The sequence below is a fragment of the Pecten maximus genome, chromosome 3, assembly GCF_902652985.1.
Source record: "Pecten maximus chromosome 3, xPecMax1.1, whole genome shotgun sequence".
Classification (NCBI taxonomy): domain Eukaryota; kingdom Metazoa; phylum Mollusca; class Bivalvia; order Pectinida; family Pectinidae; genus Pecten; species Pecten maximus.
Window position 1 is genome coordinate 28,673,322 of NC_047017.1, and position 24,389 is coordinate 28,697,710.

A 24,389-nucleotide genomic window follows, 5' to 3' on the forward strand; every position below is an offset into this window, starting at 1 on the left:
CATACCCGAGTGAGAACTACTCAACACGTCGCTAGTGACAGAGTACTTCAGTGCCCGATTTTCTGTGAGTATGTTCTTAATTACTCTCCTATCTCTATGAGTGTCCAAAGACTATCAAAATACCTGGAAAAGACAGAGGGGGATACTGTGTTTACTTGAGAAAAAAAAATAAAACAAGTGACTAATTAATGAAATAACTGTAAAAAGTGTAAATCTCAAGCAACCGGAAGTCAAAAAGTACGCGTCGGTGTACACCAATCCATTAGAGGGAAAACAACATAAATACATCTCTACAAGCTAAACAGCTAACAATGATGTCAACTGAGCGAAATATGAGCGAAATATTGTATAATGGAATAGTGTTAAATTTTAAATTATTTCATCTTTGTTGGAAGTGCATAAGTAAAGCATATTAAATAAATATAAACATATTTCCAAATACAAACATCTCATGTAATATATGGTCAGTTATAAAATATTAATAATGAATTCCCTGAGTGCGGGGATATCCATGACAAAAACTGTATCTAAGAGAAAATCGCCGTGACAGTCAACATGTGGGTCACAGATGAAGGTCCGTATTGCATCGATAGTGAGTCTAATCATATTCAATAGCCCCGTTCGATTTGCACTCTTCTAAGAAGAGAAGCCTTCTAAGAAGATCGTATTCCGTTATATGTAAATCGAGTAAACCGGGAGAATAAAACAAAAAATAAGCAAGTTTTTAAGTTTTCTCAAACACGATGACACAAACATGTGCATGTATGTGTTAGAAATCCTTCTCTAGTGAAACTCATCACTCGCACACTTAAAACATGGTCGCCGCCATCTTGGAAGATAAATCTTCCAGCTTCGAGACGGAAGAGGTAGAAGATCTTCCAGAAGCAGAAGAGCTTCAAATCGAGTGACCGGAAGATATATTCTAGAATGAGAAGAGTGCAAATCGAACGGGGCTAATGTCAAATGGATTGGATTTCCTCTCATTTGCTTATAAAGTTATGCTGTGTTTACACTAGGCCACGTTCTCCACGATCTCTACGATTTTAAAAAGGTGTGTATCGCCACGATTTTTGGCATTCGTTGTTCTTTTTCTACAGTTCGCTACTTGTTGTTACGTTTTCCTACGCTCTCAGTACGTTTTGTTACGATCTGTTATTTTTGTTACGAAGTCAACACCGTAAACAATAATTGCCATAACGTTCCCTCGCGTTCACTTACGACCACCACGATATGCTTTCGCGTTCGACCACGTTCTGTTACGTTCTACTGAGATCTCTCACGCTCATGAAATTCTGTTAAGATCTCCTACGATTTATGTCCACGATTTGAGCAAGATTTCCACACTTGCTGCACGATCTGGTATAAAAAGGAGGTTGGGGTTACCCTCTCAATCTCTCCAAAGACAACACAAAAGGCAAACCATGAATCCACGAGAGAAAGAGGATGCTGAGTGGGCAATTTTACTTTATTTGTATATACATCCTATATGTAGTTTCTCGAAAGAAAACGATACAACAGCAGCATGTCACAGAACAGGGCAGGATAGAATAGAGAGAGAAAAGAAGACCAAGATCGTGTTAGGTGAAACCATGGACGAATATAGGCAGAGGGCACCGGTTAGAACATTATTCACAACTTCTCAACACAGAACCCAGGTATGAAGATGTTATCTCCTACGTGAACTATAGTGAAGGAATCGTGTTTCCAAATTTACCAAGATCCCTTACTCTCTGTAAAGCTCTACTACGCCCTAATACGATTCCCACATTCTATCACGCTGTCCCACGATTTGGCGTTAAATCGGGATAACCGTGGCAAAATGTTTCACAGTCAAAAATTGTACCACGACCTTGCGATCATTGCGATTCCGCCAAATACCCACATGATCACGTCTACTCGACTCCACGACCCACAACGACCCCCCACGACCCCCCACGGCCCTCCACGCTCATCACGATTCTCTGAAATCGTGGCCTAGTGTAAACGCAGCATTTTACGCTAACGGTTTCGTACCCTGGTGGCATTCTCGTGGTGTTAGAAGTGTTTTAGTTCATTTCATCTGAGAATACCGACATTCCGTCATTCTAACTCAAAACCGACCAAAAGACGGGAAAATAAGAACAGGTTATATATTTGTATGGAGATCCTTGAAAAAGGAGTAGACCAGGTGTTTAGAAGGTGAAGTTGGCTTCATTAACGGCACCAGCCAGGCAAATCGAGGTCAAATTCTACACAAATCATTTTTACTGTTAAAAATTAAGTTACATGTACGTTTTATCATATAATCAAAATAAATTGATTTATGTCAAATCTTCCCTTTTTTACTTAAAACCGCATCACTAAATTCCAAACAGTGGGTAATTATACAGTTATATGCATCTGTCCACAGGCGTCTGCTTCTGGTCAGTATTTATTTAAAGCGATATTAGCCCATTCTCCTGCTATATCGTCTACTCCTGGTCAGTATTTATAGAAAAATATTAGTCCCTACTCCTACCATATCAACAAGGTGTAACACTTTAGAATCCTTAAACATCAATGCATTTTACTCTTTTGTCGTGCGACAATGATTTAAAGATGAGAAAATGGGCCAAAAAGCGGTCGTGATAGCCGACGATGCATCGACTGTGGAACGGAGGTAGGCTTTTTATTTTAGAGCGGTTTTGTAAGATTGGTTGACAGCTCTGTAAACAATACTAAACATAATTGTGAACCAATCAGACTGTCCGTTTTAAAACAGTTCTAGAATTTATAGCCTACTTCCGTTCCACTCCATTCATCGTCCGATTTTCAAGTGTAACACCTTTTTGATATAGCCTTGTAGGTGTATGGGCTAATATATTCTTTTTATAAAAATACTAACCAGAAACAAGGACCTGTTGTCTGTCATTTATATTGGAAAAACGTAAGGTAGCATATTGGATTAACTTACTATAATAAAAAGGAGTTTAAAAAAAAGTTCACCGTACCGACGACCATGATAGACTTTATAGATACAACGATCAAAATGTTGATGCAGTTGGTTACGTCACAGCGCGCGACATTCAACGTTGTTGAAAAGGCCGTCATTGGCTAACAGTATCTTAAACGATAATTCACCGTTTGTTTGGGTAGTGTTGGGGGCGTGACATTTATATTGTAGATTTAGATGTCAATCTGTACGCTGTACACATAACCTCCAGGCAACACGTGTATAGCTTATTGTGCTTGTGGATTTATTCTTGCCATTTCAGACACACACTCGATGTTATTCTACAAGTTCGCCTACACACATGTCACAGAATTAAAATAGCTGGCAGGATTTTGATATGAAAACTTTCCGGAAATGTGTCTGGTATATTATTTATGTCGCTGTTGTAATAATGTGTTTGGAAATGACGATACAGCATTTAATCGGCGACATTGGTAGGGGTGAACGTCTGCTTGTCTACACAATGTACTGTTTGCCTCTATCATTGTTGATTATAGTCGTGCAGCGATTGAAATTTTCTTATTAACTATTTCTTGTGTCAATATACTGTCTCTTAAACCACTCATATTTCCCTTACATAGCAGTTATATTTGTATACGTAGCGATATCCATTCTGTTTTATGATTATAACATGGATGCTCTCCGGCTGACTATTTGAGTATTTGATGTTGACACCAAAATCCCATTGTTTTAGCTACATGTATATAAAAAAGATTGTTGAATGGTGTACATTCAGACCCCTCATGAACCATTACTTTTGATGACCGTAACGGGACAAATCGCATTGTAATAAGGTATGAGACAATAGTACACGCACTGAAAATAGAAGTATAAAAAAGACAAACGGTGTTATAATTATGTCAAAATCTACTGAACATGAATCTTACATAAACCAAAAGAGAAATTATCAAGATAATGAGATAAAGAAACCATGAAATATTTCCCTTCGGGACTGAAGAAAAGACACGATAAAATCAAAGGACAACACGCGATGACGTCGAATCGATCCATTTATTTTGAAAATAACAAAATAATCAAACAAAATTTAAATCTCATATCAATTCAAATGTTTAGATAAGTATAAACATTCAAGCAACCATACAACTGAACAAATTGATGGTTTGTATGTCAGACGTACACATTGTAGAAAAAAATATATATACAAGCGGTGTCTGTTATACCCCCGGGACTGTGACACGCCCCCGGCTCTTCAACAAACTGGACGAACATAGTGTTTATCATAACCATATTCTGAATATAACACTTTGTCTGATGAAATTTTATCGTTATTATGGTGCTGTTCATTCAACCATATAATGACTTCCTTGGACATTCTTAGATGCTATCAATTCCATCAAAACAAATGCAGATTAAATCATTTGTTTCGACATTCAAGCACCGAAGTCATTGCTAATTCGAGGAGGCGATGAAATAAGTTGATCCTATGATAAATATAATGACCAGGTCAAGCTGACCACGACCTAACTCATCACCACTTAACTCAACAGTAGGAACACATTAATACAGGAAACCCTTACTAAATAATCACTGTCTACTTTCAGGGATAATGTAGGGAATAAAGAGTAGAACACATAAAAGCCAACGTTATCATTTAAAGGAATTTAATATCGCGGATTATAAAGGATTTAAAAATGGAGACTACACATTCATACGTATCATGTTAAATGCATAGTCAAACAAATCAGGCAACTTTGGCAAATCAATGACATTTAGAAGCAATTTCAAAATTCAATTGAGAACTTCAATATTTCCATGACTCGAACCTGAAATTTTGAAATATATTCCCTATATAATACAATAGAAAGCAGATCAATACTGTGTTATGTTGCTATGTGCAAACTTCTTCCTGTACATGTATCTCGTATCTAATCGTTCTTAATGTCTGGGTATCCTGTCGTAACATCCTTTAATACATTCCATTTTGCTTTGATTTCAGTTTCACTTATCCTTTAAAAATCGTTACATCTACGATGATAAGAGTACCAAAAGCTTTTTCTTTGACGGAGAATAAGAAGTTCCTGATGACTTGTGAAATGTACGATGATTCCATTGTCACCTTCTCGGTTTTCTATTCTGAAATTAAATTTAAGTGAAAAGCTATTAAATTCATCAACGCCAGTTTGCTTAAAGCTCAATATTTCAGAATAGATATTTGGGTAAAATTTCAGAAATAATGGGTTCTTTTTACATTTTGTAAGTTTACTTTCTCTTGTTTTGGAGTCAGCCTTACGGTTTTGTTTACATGCCGGTATTATTTTTTGTTTTGTTTTGTTTTTGTTGTTGTTGTGGGTTTTGTTTGACTAATTATTAGACTTGGAATGTCATTCTTAGTTTTAAACATGCCATTTTTTGCAAAGGTGCCATGGTTGGCAATAAAATACTACATTGTATCAAATATTAAGAAGCAATGGCCTTTAAGAAGCTAACTCAATACTTGACGAAGGAGATCAATACTTCCCTGATAGTAGTCGTTTTCTCTGTAATTCCTGGACCAAACAATCCACCAGCGTCTCTCAGTAGTCATAGAACGGATTGTAACCGTGTCCCAGAGATCTTTTTTAATATTTTAAACACATTAGCTTATACATATAAATAAGTAATATGTTGGAGTGGTAAAGCCACTCATTCGCTCGCTCACCGACTCACTCACTGACTCATTGTATAATGGAATAGTGTTAAATTCTAAATTATGTCATCTTTGTTGGAAATGCGTAAGTATAGCATACTAAATAAATATAAACATATTTTCAAATGCAAACACCTCATCTAATATATGGTCAGTTTTGAAAATTCAATAATGAATTCCCTGAGTGCGTGGATGTCTGCGTGGATGTCAATGCAAAAAAAAACTGCATCTAAGTGACAGTCAACATGTGGGTCACAGATGAAGGTCAGTATTGCATCGATGGTGAGTCTAATCATATTCAATGTCAAATGGATTGGATTTCCTCTCATTTGCTTATAAAGTTATGTTGCGTTTACAGTAGGCCACGTTCTTCAAGATCTCAACGATTTCAAAAAGGCGTGGATCTCCAAAATTGTTATATTTGTTGTTCTTTTTCTATATTTCGCTACGTGTTGCTACTTTTCCCTACGCTCTCAGTACGTTTTGTTACGATCTGTTACGTTTTGTTACGATCGGTTACGTTTTGTAACTAAATCAACACGATTAAAGTCAATAACTGCCACGTTCCCTCACGTTCTCTTACGACCACCACGATATGCTTTCACGTTCGATCACGTTCTGTCCACGATTTGAGCAATATTTCCACGCTTGCCGCACAATATTATATAAAAAGGAGGTTGGGTAACCCTCTTATTCTCTCCAAAGACAACACAAAAGGCAAACCATGAATCCACGAGATGAAGAGGATGCTGAATGGGCAATTTTACTTTATTTGTATATACATCCTATATGTAGTTTCTCGAAAGAAAACGATACAACAGCAGCATAACACAGAACAGGACAGGACAGGATAGCAGAGAGAGAGAGAAGAGAGAGAGAGAGAGAGAGAGAGAGAGAGAGAGAGAGAGAGAGAGAGAGCTAGAGAGCGATATAGGCGAGCAGCTAGATAGAGAGCTCTATCTCTCTCTCTCTCTCTCTCTCGAAGCTAGCTCTCTAGCTCGCTCTCTCATCTCTTCTCTCTCTCATCATCTCTCTCTCTCTCTCTCATAATCTCTCTCTCTCTCAAAGAAGACCAATATCGTGTTGGTTGAAAACCATGGACGAAGTAGGCAGAAGGCAACCCAGTTAGAACATTATTCACACTTCTTCAACAAGAAACCAGGTATGAAGTTTAGTCCTACGTGACTATAGGGGAATTTTGAAAGGAATCGGTTTTCTCCAAATTTACCAAGATCCCTTACTCTCTGTAAAGCTCTACTACGCTCTAATACGATTCCCACGTTCTATCACGCTGTCCCACGATTTGGCGTTAAATCGGGATAACCGTGGCAAAATGTTTGACAGTCAAAAATTGTACCACGATCCTTGCGATCATTGCGATTCCGCCAAATACCCACATGATCACGTCTACTCGACTCCACGACCCATAACGACCCCCCACGACCATCCACGGCCCTCCACGCTCATCACGATTCTCTGAAATCGTGGCCTAGTGTAAACGCAGCATTACGCTAACGGTTTCGTACCCTGGTGGCATTCTCGTGGTGTTAGAAGTGTTTTGGTTCATTTCATTCATCTGAGAATACCGACATTCCGTCATTTTAACTCAAAACCGACCAAAGGACGGGAAAATAATAACAGGCTATATATTTGTATGGAGATCCTTGAAAAAGGAGTAGACCAGGTGTTTAGAAGGTGAAGTTGACTTCATTGACGGCACCAGCCAGGCAAATCGAGGTCAAATCCTACACAAATTATTTTTACTGTTAAAAATTAAGTTACATGTACGTTTTATCATATAATCAAAATAAATTGATTTAGGTCAAATCTTCCCTTTTTTACTTAAAACCGCATCACTAAATTCCAAACAGTGGGTAATTATACAGTTATATGCATCTGTCCACAGGCGTCTGCTTCTGGTCAGTATTTATTTAAAGCGATATTAGCCCATTCTCCTGCTATATCGTCTACTCCTGGTCAGTATTTATAGAAAAATATTAGTCCCTACTCCTACCATATCAACAAGGTGTAACACTTTAGAATCCTTAAACATCAATGCATTTTACTCTTTTGTCGTGCGACAATGATTTAAAGATGAGAAAATGGGCCAAAAAGCGGTCGTGATAGCCGACGATGCATCGACTGTGGAACGGAGGTAGGCTTTTTATTTTAGAGCGGTTTTGTAAGATTGGTTGACAGCTCTGTAAACAATACTAAACATAATTGTGAACCAATCAGACTGTCCGTTTTAAAACAGTTCTAGAATTTATAGCCTACTCCGTTCCACAGTCCATTCATCGTCCGATTTTCAAGTGTAACACCTTTTTGATATAGCCTTGTAGGTGTATGGGCTAATATATTTTTTTTTATAAAAATACTAACCAGAAACAAGGACCTGTTGTCTGTCATTTATATTGGAAAAACGTAAGGTAGCATATTGGATTAACTTACTATAATAAAAAGGAGTTTAAAAAAAAAGTTCACCGTACCGACGACCATGATAGACTTTATAGATACAACGATCAAAATGTTGATGCAGTTGGTTACGTCACAGCGCGCGACATTCAACGTTGTTGAAAAGGCCGTCATTGGCTAACAGTATCTTAAACGATAATTCACCGTTTGTTTGGTTAGTGTTGGGGGCGTGACATTTATATTGTAGATTTAGATGTCAATCTGTACGCTGTACACATAACCTCCAGGCAACACGTGTATAGCTTATTGTGCTTGTGGATTTATTCTTGCCATTTCAGACACACACTCGATGTTATTCTACAAGTTCGCCTACACACATGTCACAGAATTAAAATAGCTGGCAGGATTTTGATATGAAAACTTTCCGGAAATGTGTCTGGTATATTATTTATGTCGCTGTTGTAATAATGTGTTTGGAAATGACGATACAGCATTTAATCGGCGACATTGGTAGGGGTGAACGTCTGCTTGTCTACACAATGTACTGTTTGCCTCTATCATTGTTGATTATAGTCGTGCAGCGATTGAAATTTTCTTATTAACTATTTCTTGTGTCAATATACTGTCTCTTAAACCACTCATATTTCCCTTACATAGCAGTTATATTTGTATACGTAGCGATATCCATTCTGTTTTATGATTATAACATGGATGCTCTCCGGCTGACTATTTGAGTATTTGATGTTGACACCAAAATCCCATTGTTTTAGCTACATGTATATAAAAAAGATTGTTGAATGGTGTACATTCAGACCCCTCATGAACCATTACTTTTGATGACCGTAACGGGACAAATCGCATTGTAATAAGGTATGAGACAATAGTACACGCACTGAAAATAGAAGTATAAAAAAGACAAACGGTGTTATAATTATGTCAAAATCTACTGAACATGAATCTTACATAAACCAAAAGAGAAATTATCAAGATAATGAGATAAAGAAACCATGAAATATTTCCCTTCGGGACTGAAGAAAAGACACGATAAAATCAAAGGACAACACGCGATGACGTCGAATCGATCCATTTATTTTGAAAATAACAAAATAATCAAACAAAATTTAAATCTCATATCAATTCAAATGTTTAGATAAGTATAAACATTCAAGCAACCATACAACTGAACAAATTGATGGTTTGTATGTCAGACGTACACATTGTAGAAAAAAATATATATACAAGCGGTGTCTGTTATACCCCCGGGACTGTGACACGCCCCCGGCTCTTCATCACGTTATGTACGATTTGTACGGCACGTGGTAGGGACCGCCAGAATAGGAAGTCACGGTACTGTTGGGGTATATAGGGCCAGGAGCTAAACCTTACCGTCACATCAAGTTGACGCCCAACAGGTAAGTAGACTTGTTTTTGAGTGGCAGTAATTATAGGGAAAGTAAGATATTGTCATGAACAAATTTAACACTTCGGTGATTGTATTACATAAAAACGTTACGATTTTCTCTTTGATAATGTGTTTATTATAAGGTTGTTATTCACACCTGTCGTAATAAATGGTTTGTGTATTACAGTCACCATGAAGTCGTCATCTGCCGCCCTCATCGCTATATGCCTCTGTCTCGGCGTGTCAAGCGTATGGGGAACCGGATATAACAGCTACGATACTTATGGAAGCCTAGGAGGCGGATATTCCATGGGTTACGGGAAAGGATACAATGGTTATGGAGGCGGATACGGATACGGAAAGGGGTACGGAAAGGGATACGGAAAGGGATATACCTCCACCGAGACTGTTGTTAGACAACCGTACATGCAGGCCGTAGCCGCCCCACCACCACTGGACGATCAGAATGGCGTGTTTGGACTCGGAGTGTTCGAACTTCTCAGTAAGTAAATGTTTGCTTACATTGTCGAAAAAAATATTATCTTGGCCATTTAAGTCTGAATATATTTGCTGTGTTCAGATATACCGCGACCTTTTCCCTAGCACTACTGTCAAAGTCACACCCTATAGCTGAAATGTCAGTATGTCCCGTCTATCCACACACCACCAGGGCCCAGTCTGCTTGGTTTTATGATATATAGTAATATAATATATAGTTACAGTCGGTTATGTTATATATAAAAATATAATATATCATATATAGTTGCAGTCTGATATGTTATAGATAATAATATAATATATAATGTCTAGTTGCAGTCTGCTTGGTTTTATGATATATAGTAATATAATATATAATATATAGTTACAGTCCGGTATGTTATAAATAATAATATAATATATGATATATAGTTACAGTCTGGTATGTTACCCATAATTTCGTGTCCTTTCTGTTATTAAAAGTTTACTTTCCTTTTATAGTACTCGGCCTGCCACTCCTCCTCCTCCTGAGGGAGTCCAACACCGGCTAAACTCCTGACGTTTACACTCATTGAAGCAACTCTGTGATGTAAGTATACCAGTGTATATAGGCGTTGCTCTTTATATAAACTATATATACTATATATTAATAATATTTCATTAATGAATAACCACTTCAATTCTTTGAAAATCCTCACTGAAATCGGTAAATGATCGTTTATTCTATTTTCTTTAACATTTGGGAGCAAACTGGTAGTCTAGTGTACTGGAGTGTTAACTCTAGTACACTATAGTGTATAGGTAGTGGACTTCAGATTACACTATAATACATTTGTGTATACACTGTAGTACACTGGAGTTAACACTGTAGTACACTAGAGTTAACACTGTAGTACACTAGAGTTAACAATGTAGTACACTAGAGTTAACACTGTAGTACACTGGAGTTAACACTGTAGTACACTGGAGTTAACACTGTAGTACACTGGAGTTAACACTGCAGTACACTGGAGTTAACGCCGTAGTACACTAGTTTATATCGTAGCACACTGGGGTTAACACTGTAGTACACCGAAGTTAACACCGTAGTACACAACAGTTGATACTGGAGTTAACACTGTAGTACACTGGAGTTAACACTGTAGTACACTGGAGCTAACACTGTAGTACACTAGAGTTAACACTGTAGTACACTGGAGTTAATACTGTGGTACACTGGAGTTAACACTGTAGTACGCTAGAGTTAACACTGTAGTACACTAGAGTTAACACTGTAGTACACTGGAGTTAACACTGTAGTACACTGGAGCTAACACTGTAGTACACTAGAGTTAACACTGTAGTACACTGGAGTTAATACTGTGGTACATTAGAGTTAATACTGTGGTACACTAGAGTTAATACTGTAGTACACTGGTGTTAACATCGTAGTACACTGGAGTTAACACTGTAGTACACTGGTGTTAACATCGTAGTACACTGGAGTTAACAATGTAGTACACTGGAGTTAACACTGTAGTACACTAGAGTTAACACTGTAGTACGCTAGAGTTAACACTGTAGTACACTGGAGTTAACACTGTAGTACACTAGAGTTAACACTGTAGTACACTGGCGTTAACACCGTAGTATACTAGAGTTAACACTGTAGTACACTAGAGTTAACACTGTGGTACACTGGAGTTAACACTGTAGTACACTAGAGTTAACACTGTAGTACGCTAGAGTTAACACTGTAGTACACTGGAGTTAACACTGTAGTACACTAGAGTTAACACTGTAGTACACTGGCGTTAACACCGTAGTATACTAGAGTTAACACTGTAGTACACTAGAGTTAACACTGTGGTACACTGGAGTTAACACTGTAGTACATTAGAGTTGATATTGGAGTTAACACTGTAGTACACTGGAGTTAACACCGTAGTACACCTGAGTTAACACTGCAGTACACTAGAGTTGATACTGGAGTTAACACTGCAGTACATTTTTTCTTTTTTCTTATTATTGATGATAATAACGTTTATGATTCCTTATTTTTTATTGTTTGGGACTGATAATAGTACATATACGATTTCTATTTTTCTGATAATAGAATACGAACATGTTCATTACACTTTGGTTTCTCTTTTCTTTTCAGACATCGCGCAATATTGGCAGCTATCAGTTCGTCTGTGTGTAATTTGTTTGTATGTTTTTGATTGTGTTGATTAAAAACGAGAACATAAATTAGTGGTGTTGTGGTGTTTACAAGGAATTGTCATTTCCTTATCATTACAATTTTCTTTATTAAAAAGGCTGATATAATTGGTAGGGTTTTACCAAACTTAATAATTTGAAGGTCTTTTTGAAAAATAATGTGTGAAGTCCTTCAATTTCACCTAAAGATATTTAAGCGATGTTATGTTTTCTAATAAGAAACGCTTTATTCCATGTTGATCGGATATACCAGCAAAACACGAAATCAAAGCCACCCAAAAATCTTCAACATTAACCGCTTACTTACAACCAGCAGGGTTTGCTTATGATAAGCCCTTTTTCAATTTCCCAATCGTTAATTTTCCATTTCTTTATAGCAACATCCCCGCTTCCCCTACCTGCGGTATTCAAATCCAACGCAACGAAACGAAACGAAATCCAACGCCGAGAGAATGGGACACTTAGGCCTGTTGTACAGTCTAAAGATTTGTTCAGTGTTTCATTTTTCGTTTCGTTTGATATCGTATCGCTTCGTTTTGCTTTCGTTTCGCACTTTACAGGTACCAATTCAAATTACCTAGTTAATCTGATATTTAATTACTTGTTTCCATTATCACGATTTCCGGGGCAGATGTCGACTGCTGACGGAGTTATCACCAACACAAGGTTTAGAGAGATGTAGATTGATGAAGACCAAAGTATTATCACATTTAGACATACTCTAGTTTACTTGTGCGACATGTTTGATGTTAGTTCCTTGTGTGACGGATTTGATGCTAGTTGACATGCCAAGTGGTTCCATTTTCACCTCCCTAGTTCCCATTTTGAGAATGTAATTTAACCCGGATTTGACCCAATTGTATATGGCGGGTGTCACCGATTTGACCTAGATGTGTATGGCGGATGTCGTCGATTTGACCAAGATTTGTATGGTGTGTGTCGCCGATTTGACCTAGATTTGTATGGCGGATGTCGCCGATTTGACCTAGATTTGTATGGCGGTTGTCGCCGATTTGACCTAGATTTGTATGGCGGATGTTGATGATTTGACCTAGATTTGTATGGCGGATGTTGATGATTTGACTTAGATTTGTATGGCGGTTGTTGATGATTTGACCTAGATTTGTATGGTGGATTAAAAAGTAGACGCTTTCCCTTCGGAATACCTAGAATAGAGGCAACGCAATTTGGATACATACACAACATTTCACAATCAAAGCATTTCAAACATTTAGTAACGACGTATTTAAAGAAGAAACATGAAATGTTTACAAATGATTATTTCACAAACAAATCATTTCAAACATTAAGCACGGCATATTTAAAGAAAAAATCATTAGATAATTACGAGTGATTTACAAAATTGTAAGTACAAAATTGTATCTACAACTAGGCTTTGATAAACACGGATGTTTTCTATTAAAATGTCAATAACTTAACATAATTAAAATGCACGCAATACTGGTTATTAGTTTAAATACATTTGTTACTAATTGTAGCTTTAATAACTTCCTACATGAATTGACATGTTTTCGGTGCCAACATGACATAAAGTACAAGATTTGCTCTGTTCATAATATAAGTTATAACAGACTTGATAAAGCATTAATGTTTCGCTTTTATTTCGATTTCGAGTTTGACAACATTTAAGGAACCAAACTTGTCCTTGCTGATTTGAATGCTTGTGTTATTGAAGTGTGTATGTGATTAATTGAGTTTGTTCTGAGATGAGGCTCATACTAGAAGACGCCGCCGGTATTATCTTTTGTCCCGTAAACCATTCAAAGCACAAGTTTGTCTAAAGTACCTAACCTAACAAAAGGAGTATTCCGTATCAAACAAGCTATCGTACTTCTTCTAGAAAGGAACTGTTTTTATCATATTAAGAACTAACTCCCCTGATTATGAACTATGCTACTCTCTTTCTTGTAGGAGGTTTCTTCAGTAGCTGTGATAATTATGTCTAACGCAGGACACAGCTTCGACATTTCTTTTTGCATACAAACACGTTATCTATTGCGTTTAGAAGTTCCGAAATATTGGAACCATGCAGATAACGAAAAAAGTTTTCGTGTATATTAAATAAAACGGTAATGACATAAATATGGGTTCATCTCTGACCTCAAACTGACGTCCAATGTCTCATATTACTAGTCATAGACACGTACCGTCATCAGATCCTACACATCTATTGATTAAATTATGTGTTTCAAACGTAAAAATCTTTAGTATGGTTTATGTACAACTTTTAGTTTGACAGAGTATAAACATTATCCATATGTAGATATGTTCCTTTTAATTAATTAATGGATAAGTCCAGCTTTTTCATATTTTCTTCCTGTGTGCATTTTGGTGAATATAAGGGCTAGTATGAGGAATTGATCCGCACACCTACAATAAATAAATAAATAAATAAATTAATAACTAAAACTGAAAAATAAAAAAATAAATAAAATTTAAAAAAGAAAAAAGGTTCAAATCGCCATCACTTACACTGTCACTATGTGTTTAACACGTTTGTCATGACAGGATACGTGAAATAATTTTACAAACGCAGGATTTACCAGCGTTAGAATTTGCTTTATGTTTGTATGTAAATACTATAGTTTCTAATAACAACTCGCTCCGTGTGTTCCCGGTGAGCTATAACATAGACGTAAGCGATTGTTTAAGGGATTGGTGTGTTTTTATCAATAAGAACAAAAATTATCGTGGAACCATTTGCGATATCTTATAAGGACCTATTTCACTCACTCGTTCAATTTGGTGGTATGCTATCAAGTGAAACACTTTAGTTGGATTATCTCCCATTCGTCAAGAAAACTTCGATTACGGTTTCGTATCCCCGCCTGAGTTCTTTTGCTGTCAATATATATCGTCTTATCAACAACTTCAACAGTTTTCTTAAGGACGGCCTTCCCTGTGTGTGAAACGCATGTGTGTGTTGAGTGTGTCTTGGGCTTCAGGTGTTTTTCGAGAAAATCGCAATTGTTCAAAAACTAAAGTCGCCATGCAAGTCGCACTTTCAGCATTTTAATTTCACCCTAAATGTCATTTTATCAGCTTAATACAGGAAATTTTTCAGGGTACACTTTAACAGACTGCAGTCTATGTTCGTGTTTGCCTCTTTGCAATACCGTAGAACTGATTCCAACTTTATAGTGCTCTCTCACTGAACTATAATGCCGAAGACATCTACCAGAACATACACTTGGCGGTCACATTATACTATACATGAATAGTATGTCTCGTTCAGGAGACAGAACCAAAAGCCTGGAACAGGGACTTACGTTAAACTAAATGACAAACTTGAAGCAGTGTCGAGTGATATTACACACTGTAAAAATACATCCTCATGTGTCCAGTCGACTGGCCCCTGGCGCTTTATCATGTTACGACTTGTGAAACACGTGGAAGGGATTTTGAGAAAAGGAAGTCACGGTACCACGTGTTGACAGGGGCCAGGTTCGACAGTAATTATCACATCAAGCTGACGTCCATCAGGTAAGGTTGTGTATCGGAGTGAGAAGTGAAAAGTGAGATTCTTATATTAATAAATCTAAATATGTTAGTACAATTGTTCTTTAAGGCTCATCTATACAGGGACATAATGTTAAATGTTAGAAACGCACACATATCCACAAATTGCACAAAACTAGTTACGCAATATTCCAAAATGTTTGTCAGGACCTGTAGTTTCTTAAAATCATCAATGATTTGCTATAGATGCTAACAATATCATCTGTAGAATTACTTTACGGTATATAGCATTCAAAAGGGACATTTGCTTGACCGGAATGACCTTGAAATGCAGGTGGCGGGTGTAAATGATATTACACAAATATGGTGAAAAGGGAGGGATTTCAATTAATGACAATACTCCTATTGGGTACTATCAAGGCATTTGTTCATAGGAAGAAGGACTTTTCCAGACAAATACGGAAACTGTGGAGTCGAATATTTTATCTCCAACTTAGTGGATGAACAATTTCCCCTCAAACAGTTGAAAGTAATAAACTAACAAGCGTATTTTGATGTTTGAAATGCCTTGCTAGCCGTATATGTCATATATGTGTGTGATATTATTCACAAGTACCATTTCCATTTCAATGTCAAAATAGAATCAGTGTTGATACGTATATAAAGTAAAATCCTGTCAAACAAATGTCAATATTTTGTGCAATAATTCCATCAATTTGTAAATTCATGGATTCTAGATCTTGCGGTGCCATTCTTCATAAGAAGTAAGACATCGTTTGTCTACTGTGTGATAATTGGTAGTCGTCCAAGTTGGAAGTGGTTTTTCAAGATAAAATATGACGGAATACCGCCGTGTCAAAGCAACATTGCACGCGTCTGTGTGTGTATATTCCGACATAAACATTTTTACGGACTATTCCATTTCGCGGAATATTTAAAGACCACAGTAAAAGCGAAGCTACATCCCAGGAGAAATTTACAGTAAATTTTGATTTTAAGAACTTTCAAGTCATAAAACTGACAATTAAGAGTTTTAATAAACTGTGACTGTTTGATCCCCTTTTTAACAATCCATATAGAGGTCGTGCGTAGGAGATACGTTTATCACGGGATTAGACCGACACTCTAAATAACTCCAAACGTCCATGATTCAAACTATTTACGTCCGTGCAATATGTCATTAAACCCCTGTTGGTGATTAGAATAACGATCATACAGCGCGGTTAATTTCATTTTTTGTGGGTGTTTTTTTATCGCACGCTATGAATGCATGCCTTGGTGAACTCCATTTTCTAATATCGTTCGCAAACATCCATATTTTAAAAATCCAAAAAAAGGAAAAAAATTATCCAGAAAGGATACCATTGCTGTCTGAGAAAAAATAAAAGTTTAGAGAAAAGTTAAGCACGAGTAGCAGCTGATATAACAAAGAAACCAATAACATTATAATAGGCAAACTGTATAGTCTATATATAACATTATAATAGGCAAACTGTATAGTCTATATATAACATTATAATAGGCAAACTGTTTACGTCTATATATAACATTATAATAGGCAAACTGTATACGTCTATATATAACATTATAATTGGCAAACTGTATACGTCTATATATAACATTATAATAGACAAACTGTATACGTCTATATATAACATTATAATAGGCAAACTGTATACGTCTATATATAACATTATAATTGGCAAACTGTATACGTCTATATATAACATTATAATAGGCAAACTGTAAACGTCTATATATAACATTATAATAGGCAAACTGTTTACGTCTATATATAACATTGTAATAGACAAACTGTATACGTCTATATATAACATTATAATTGGCAAACTGTATACGTCTATATATAACATTATAATAGGCAAACTGTATACGTCTATATATAACATTATAATAGGCAAACTGTATACGTCTATATATAACATTATAATAGGCAAACTGTTTACGTCTATATATAACATTGTAATAGACAAACTGTATACGTCTATATATAACATTATAATAGGCAAACTGTTTACGTCTATATATAACATTGTAATAGACAAACTGTATACGTCTATATATAACATTATAATTGGCAAACTGTATAGTCTATATATAACATTATAATAGGCAAACTGTATACGTCTATATATAACATTAAAATAGGCAAACTGTATACGTCTATATATACCATTATAATAGGCAAACTGTATAGTCTTTATATAACATTATAATAGGTAAACTGTATACGTCTATATATAACATTATAATAGGCAAACTGTATACGTCTATATGTAACATTATAATATGCAAACTGTATACGTCTTTATATAACATTATTATAGGCAAACTGTATACGTCTTTATATAACATTATAATAGGCAAACTGTTTACGTGTCTATATATAACATTATAATAGACAAACTGTATAGTCTATATATAACATTATAATAGGCAAACTGTAAACGTCTATATATAACATTATAATAGGCAAACTGTAAACGTCTATATATAACATTATAATAGGCAAACTGTAAACGTCTATATATAACATTATAATAGGCAAACTGTATAGTCTATATATAACATTATAATAGGCAAACTGTATACGTCTATATATAACATTATAATAGGCAAACTGTATACGTCTATATATAACATTGTAATAGGCAAACTGTATAGTCTATATATAACATTATAATAGGCAAACTGTATAGTCTATATATAACATTATAATAGGCAAACTGTATAGTCTATATATAACATTATAATAGGCAAACTGTATACGTCTATATATAACATTATAATAGGCAAACTGTTTACGTGTCTATATATAACATTATAATAGACAAACTGTATAGTCTATATATAACATTATAATAGGCAAAAGGTATACGTCTATAAATAACATTGTAATAGGCAAACTGTATAGTCTATATATAACATTGTAATAGGCAAACTGTATAGTCTATATATAACATTATAATAGGCAAACTGTATACGTCTATATATAACATTATAATAGGCAAACTGTATAGTCTATATATAACATTATAATAGGCAAACTGTATAGTCTATATATAACATTATAATAGGCAAACTGTTTACGTCTATATATAACATTGTAATAGGCAAACTGTATAGTCTATATATAACATTATAATAGGCAAACTGTATACGTCTATATATAACATTATAATAGGCAAACTGTATAGTCTATATATAACATTATAATAGGCAAACTGTATAGTCTATATATAACATTATAATAGGCAAACTGTATACGTCTATATATAACATTATAATAGGCAAACTGTTTACGTCTATATATAACATTATAATAGACAAACTGTTTACGTGTCTATATATAACATTATAATAGACAAACTGTATACGTCTATATATAACATTATAATAGGCAAACTGTATACGTCTATATATAACATTATAATAGGCAAACTGTATACGTCTATATATAACATTATAATAGGCAAGCTGTATACGTCTATATATAACATTATAATAGGCAAACTGTATACGTCTATATATAACATTATAATAGGCAAACTGTATAGTCTTTATATAACATTATAATAGGCAAACTGTCTACGTCTATATATAACATTATAATAGGCAAACTGTATACGTCTATATATAACATTAAAATAGGCAAACTGTATACGTCTTTATATAACATTATAATAGGCAAACTGTCTACGTCTATATATAACATTATAATAGGAAAACTGTCTACGTCTATATATAACATTGTAATAGGCAAACTGTATACGTCTATATATAACTTTATAATAGGCAAACTGTATAGTCTTTATATAACATTATAATAGGCAAACTGTTTACGTCTATATATAACATTATAATAGGCAAACTGTTTACGTCTATATATAACATTATAATAGACAAACTGTATACGTCTTTATATAACATTGTAATAGGCAAACTGTCTACGTCTGTATATAACATTGTAATAGGCAAACTGTCTACGTCTATATATAAAATTATAATAGGCAAACTGTATACGTCTATATATAACATTATAATAGGCAAACTGTCTACGTCTATATATAACATTGTAATAGGCAAACTGTATACGTCTATATATAACTTTATAATAGGCAAACTGTATACGTCTATATATAACATTATAATAGGCAAACTGTTTACGTCTATATATAACATTATAATAGACAAACTGTCTACGTCTATATATAACATTGTAATAGGCAAACTGCATACGTGTCTATATATAACATTATAATAGGCAAACTGTTTACGTCTATATATAACATTATAATAGGCAAACTGTATACGTTTATATATAACATTATAATAGGCAAACTGTATAGTCTATATATAACATTATAATAGACAAACTGTCTACGTCTATATATAACATTATAATAGGCAAACTGTATACGTCTATATATAACATTATAATAGGCAAACTGTATACGTCTATATATAACATTATAATAGACAAACTGTTTACGTGTCTATATATAACATTATAATAGGAAAACTGTCTACGTCTATATATAACATTGTAATAGGCAAACTGTATACGTCTATATATAACTTTATAATAGGCAAACTGTATAGTCTATATGTAACATTATAATAGGCAAACTGTATAGTCTATATATAACATTGTAATAGGCAAACTGTATACGTCTATATATAACATTATAATAGGCAAACTGTATACGTCTATATATAACATTATAATAGGCAAACTGTTTACGTCTTTATATAACTTTATAATAGGCAAACTGTATAGTCTATATATAACATTATAATAGGCAAACTGTTTACGTCTATATATAACTTTATAATAGGCAAACTGTATACGTCTATATATAACTTTATAATAGGCAAACTGTATAGTCTATATATAACATTATAATAGGCAAACTGTATAGTCTATATATAACATTGTAATAGGCAAACTGTATACGTCTTTATATAACATTATAATAGGCAAACTGTAAACGTCTATATATAACATTATAATAGGCAAACTGTAAACGTCTATATATAACATTATAATAGGCAAACTGTATAGTCTATATATAACATTATAATAGGCAAACTGTATACGTCTATATATAACATTATAATAGGCAAACTGTTTACGTGTCTATATATAACATTATAATAGACAAACTGTATAGTCTATATATAACATTATAATAGGCAAACGGTATACGTCTATATATAACATTGTAATAGGCAAACTGTATAGTCTATATATAACATTATAATAGACAAACTGTATAGTCTATATATAACATTATAATAGGCAAACGGTATACGTCTATATATAACATTATAATAGGCAAACGGTATACGTCTATATATAACATTATAATAGGCAAACTGTAAACGTCTATATATAACATTATAATAGGCAAACTGTATACGTCTATATATAACATTATAATAGGCAAACTGTATACGTCTATATGTAACATTATAATATGCAAACTGTATACGTCTTTATATAACATTATTATAGGCAAACTGTATACGTCTTTATATAACATTATAATAGGCAAACTGTTTACGTGTCTATATATAACATTATAATAGACAAACTGTATAGTCTATATATAACATTATAATAGGCAAACTGTAAACGTCTATATATAACATTATAATAGGCAAACTGTAAACGTCTATATATAACATTATAATAGGCAAACTGTAAACGTCTATATATAACATTATAATAGGCAAACTGTATAGTCTATATATAACATTATAATAGGCAAACTGTATACGTCTATATATAACATTATAATAGGCAAACTGTATACGTCTATATATAACATTGTAATAGGCAAACTGTATAGTCTATATATAACATTATAATAGGCAAACTGTATAGTCTATATATAACATTATAATAGGCAAACTGTATAGTCTATATATAACATTATAATAGGCAAACTGTATACGTCTATATATAACATTATAATAGGCAAACTGTTTACGTGTCTATATATAACATTATAATAGACAAACTGTATAGTCTATATATAACATTATAATAGGCAAACGGTATACGTCTATATATAACATTGTAATAGGCAAACTGTATAGTCTATATATAACATTGTAATAGGCAAACTGTATAGTCTATATATAACATTATAATAGGCAAACTGTATACGTCTATATATAACATTATAATAGGCAAACTGTATAGTCTATATATAACATTATAATAGGCAAACTGTATAGTCTATATATAACATTATAATAGGCAAACTGTTTACGTCTATATATAACATTGTAATAGGCAAACTGTATAGTCTATATATAACATTATAATAGGCAAACTGTATACGTCTATATATAACATTATAATAGGCAAACTGTATAGTCTATATATAACATTATAATAGGCAAACTGTATAGTCTATATATAACATTATAATAGGCAAACTGTATACGTCTATATATAACATTATAATAGGCAAACTGTTTACGTCTATATATAACATTATAATAGACAAACTGTTTACGTGTCTATATATAACATTATAATAGACAAACTGTATACGTCTATATATAACATTATAATAGGCAAACTGTATACGTCTATATATAACATTATAATAGGCAAACTGTATACGTCTATATGTAACATTATAATAGGCAAACTGTATACGTCTATATATAACATTATAATAGGCAAATTGTATACGTCTATATATAACATTATAATAGGCAAACTGTATAGTCTTGATATAACATTATAATAGGCAAACTGTCTACGTCTATATATAACATTATAATAGGCAAACTGTATACGTCTATATATAACATTAAAATAGGCAAACTGTATACGTCTTTATATAACATTATAATAGGCAAACTGTCTACGTCTATATATAACATTATAATAGGCAAACTGTCTACGTCTATATATAACATTGTAATAGGCAAACTGTATACGTCTATATATAACTTTATAATAGGCAAACTGTATAGTCTTTATATAACATTATAATAGGCAAACTGTTTACGTCTATATATAACATTATAATAGGCAAACTGTTTACGTCTATATATAACATTATAATAGACAAACTGTATACGTCTTTATATAACATTGTAATAGGCAAACTGTCTACGTCTGTATATAACATTGTAATAGGCAAACTGTCTACGTCTATATATAAAATTATAATAGGCAAACTGTATACGTCTATATATAACATTATAATAGGCAAACTGTCTACGTCTATATATAACATTGTAATAGGCAAACTGTATACGTCTATATATAACTTTATAATAGGCAAACTGTATACGTCTATATATAACATTATAATAGGCAAACTGTTTACGTCTATATATAACATTATAATAGACAAACTGTCTACGTCTATATATAACATTGTAATAGGCAAACTGCATACGTGTCTATATATAACATTATAATAGGCAAACTGTATACGTCTATATATAACATTATAATAGGCAAACTGTATACGTTTATATATAACATTATAATAGGCAAACTGTATAGTCTATATATAACATTATAATAGACAAACTGTCTACGTCTATATATAACATTATAATAGGCAAACTGTATACGTCTATATATAACATTATAATAGGCAAACTGTATACGTCTATATATAACATTATAATAGACAAACTGTTTACGTGTCTATATATAACATTATAATAGGCAAACTGTCTACGTCTATATATAACATTGTAATAGGCAAACTGTATACGTCTATATATAACTTTATAATAGGCAAACTGTATAGTCTATATGTAACATTATAATAGGCAAACTGTATAGTCTATATATAACATTGTAATAGGCAAACTGTATACGTCTATATATAACATTATAATAGGCAAACTGTATACGTCTATATATAACATTATAATAGGCAAACTGTTTACGTCTTTATATAACTTTATAATAGGCAAACTGTATAGTCTATATATAACATTATAATAGGCAAACTGTTTACGTCTATATATAACTTTATAATAGGCAAACTGTATACGTCTATATATAACTTTATAATAGGCAAACTGTATAGTCTATATATAACATTATAATAGGCAAACTGTATAGTCTATATATAACATTGTAATAGGCAAACTGTATACGTCTTTATATAACATTATAATAGGCAAACTGTAAACGTCTATATATAACATTATAATAGGCAAACTGTAAACGTCTATATATAACATTATAATAGGCAAACTGTATAGTCTATATATAACATTATAATAGGCAAACTGTATACGTCTATATATAACATTATAATAGGCAAACTGTTTACGTGTCTATATATAACATTATAATAGACAAACTGTATAGTCTATATATAACATTATAATAGGCAAACGGTATACGTCTATATATAACATTGTAATAGGCAAACTGTATAGTCTATATATAACATTATAATAGACAAACTGTATAGTCTATATATAACATTATAATAGGCAAACGGTATACGTCTATATATAACATTATAATAGGCAAACGGTATACGTCTATATATAACATTATAATAGGCAAACTGTAAACGTCTATATATAACATTATAATAGGCAAACTGTAAACGTCTATATATAACATTATAATAGGCAAACTGTAAACGTCTATATATAACATTATAATAGGCAAACTGTATAGTCTATATATAACATTATAATAGGCAAACTGTATACGTCTATATATAACATTATAATAGGCAAACTGTATACGTCTATATATAACATTATAA

The 24,389-nt window shown here is 33.3% G+C and overlaps 1 protein-coding gene across 1 annotated transcript; it reads left to right on the forward strand.

The window, feature by feature from the left end:
• Positions 1 to 9,349: 9,349 nt before the first annotated feature.
• Positions 9,350 to 12,141, forward strand: LOC117323829 (shematrin-like protein 2). The gene is made up of 4 exons (XM_033879304.1): positions 9,350 to 9,445; positions 9,623 to 9,937; positions 10,414 to 10,501; positions 12,053 to 12,141. The coding sequence occupies exons 2-3, from the start codon at positions 9,628 to 9,630 to the stop codon at positions 10,461 to 10,463; spliced, it is 360 nt and encodes a 119-aa protein (XP_033735195.1). The 5' UTR covers positions 9,350 to 9,445; positions 9,623 to 9,627; the 3' UTR covers positions 10,464 to 10,501; positions 12,053 to 12,141.
• The last annotated feature ends 12,248 nt before the right edge of the window (positions 12,142 to 24,389 follow it).

Bases quoted from the DNA above. Each gene is read 5' to 3' on its own strand.
- LOC117323829 (XM_033879304.1), top strand. From the start codon at position 9,628: ATGAAGTCGTCATCTGCCGCCCTCATCGCTATATGCCTCTGTCTCGGC. The intron at 9,938-10,413 runs GTAAGTAAATGT...TTCCTTTTATAG, and splicing joins CGGAGTGTTCGAACTTCTCA to TACTCGGCCTGCCACTCCTC.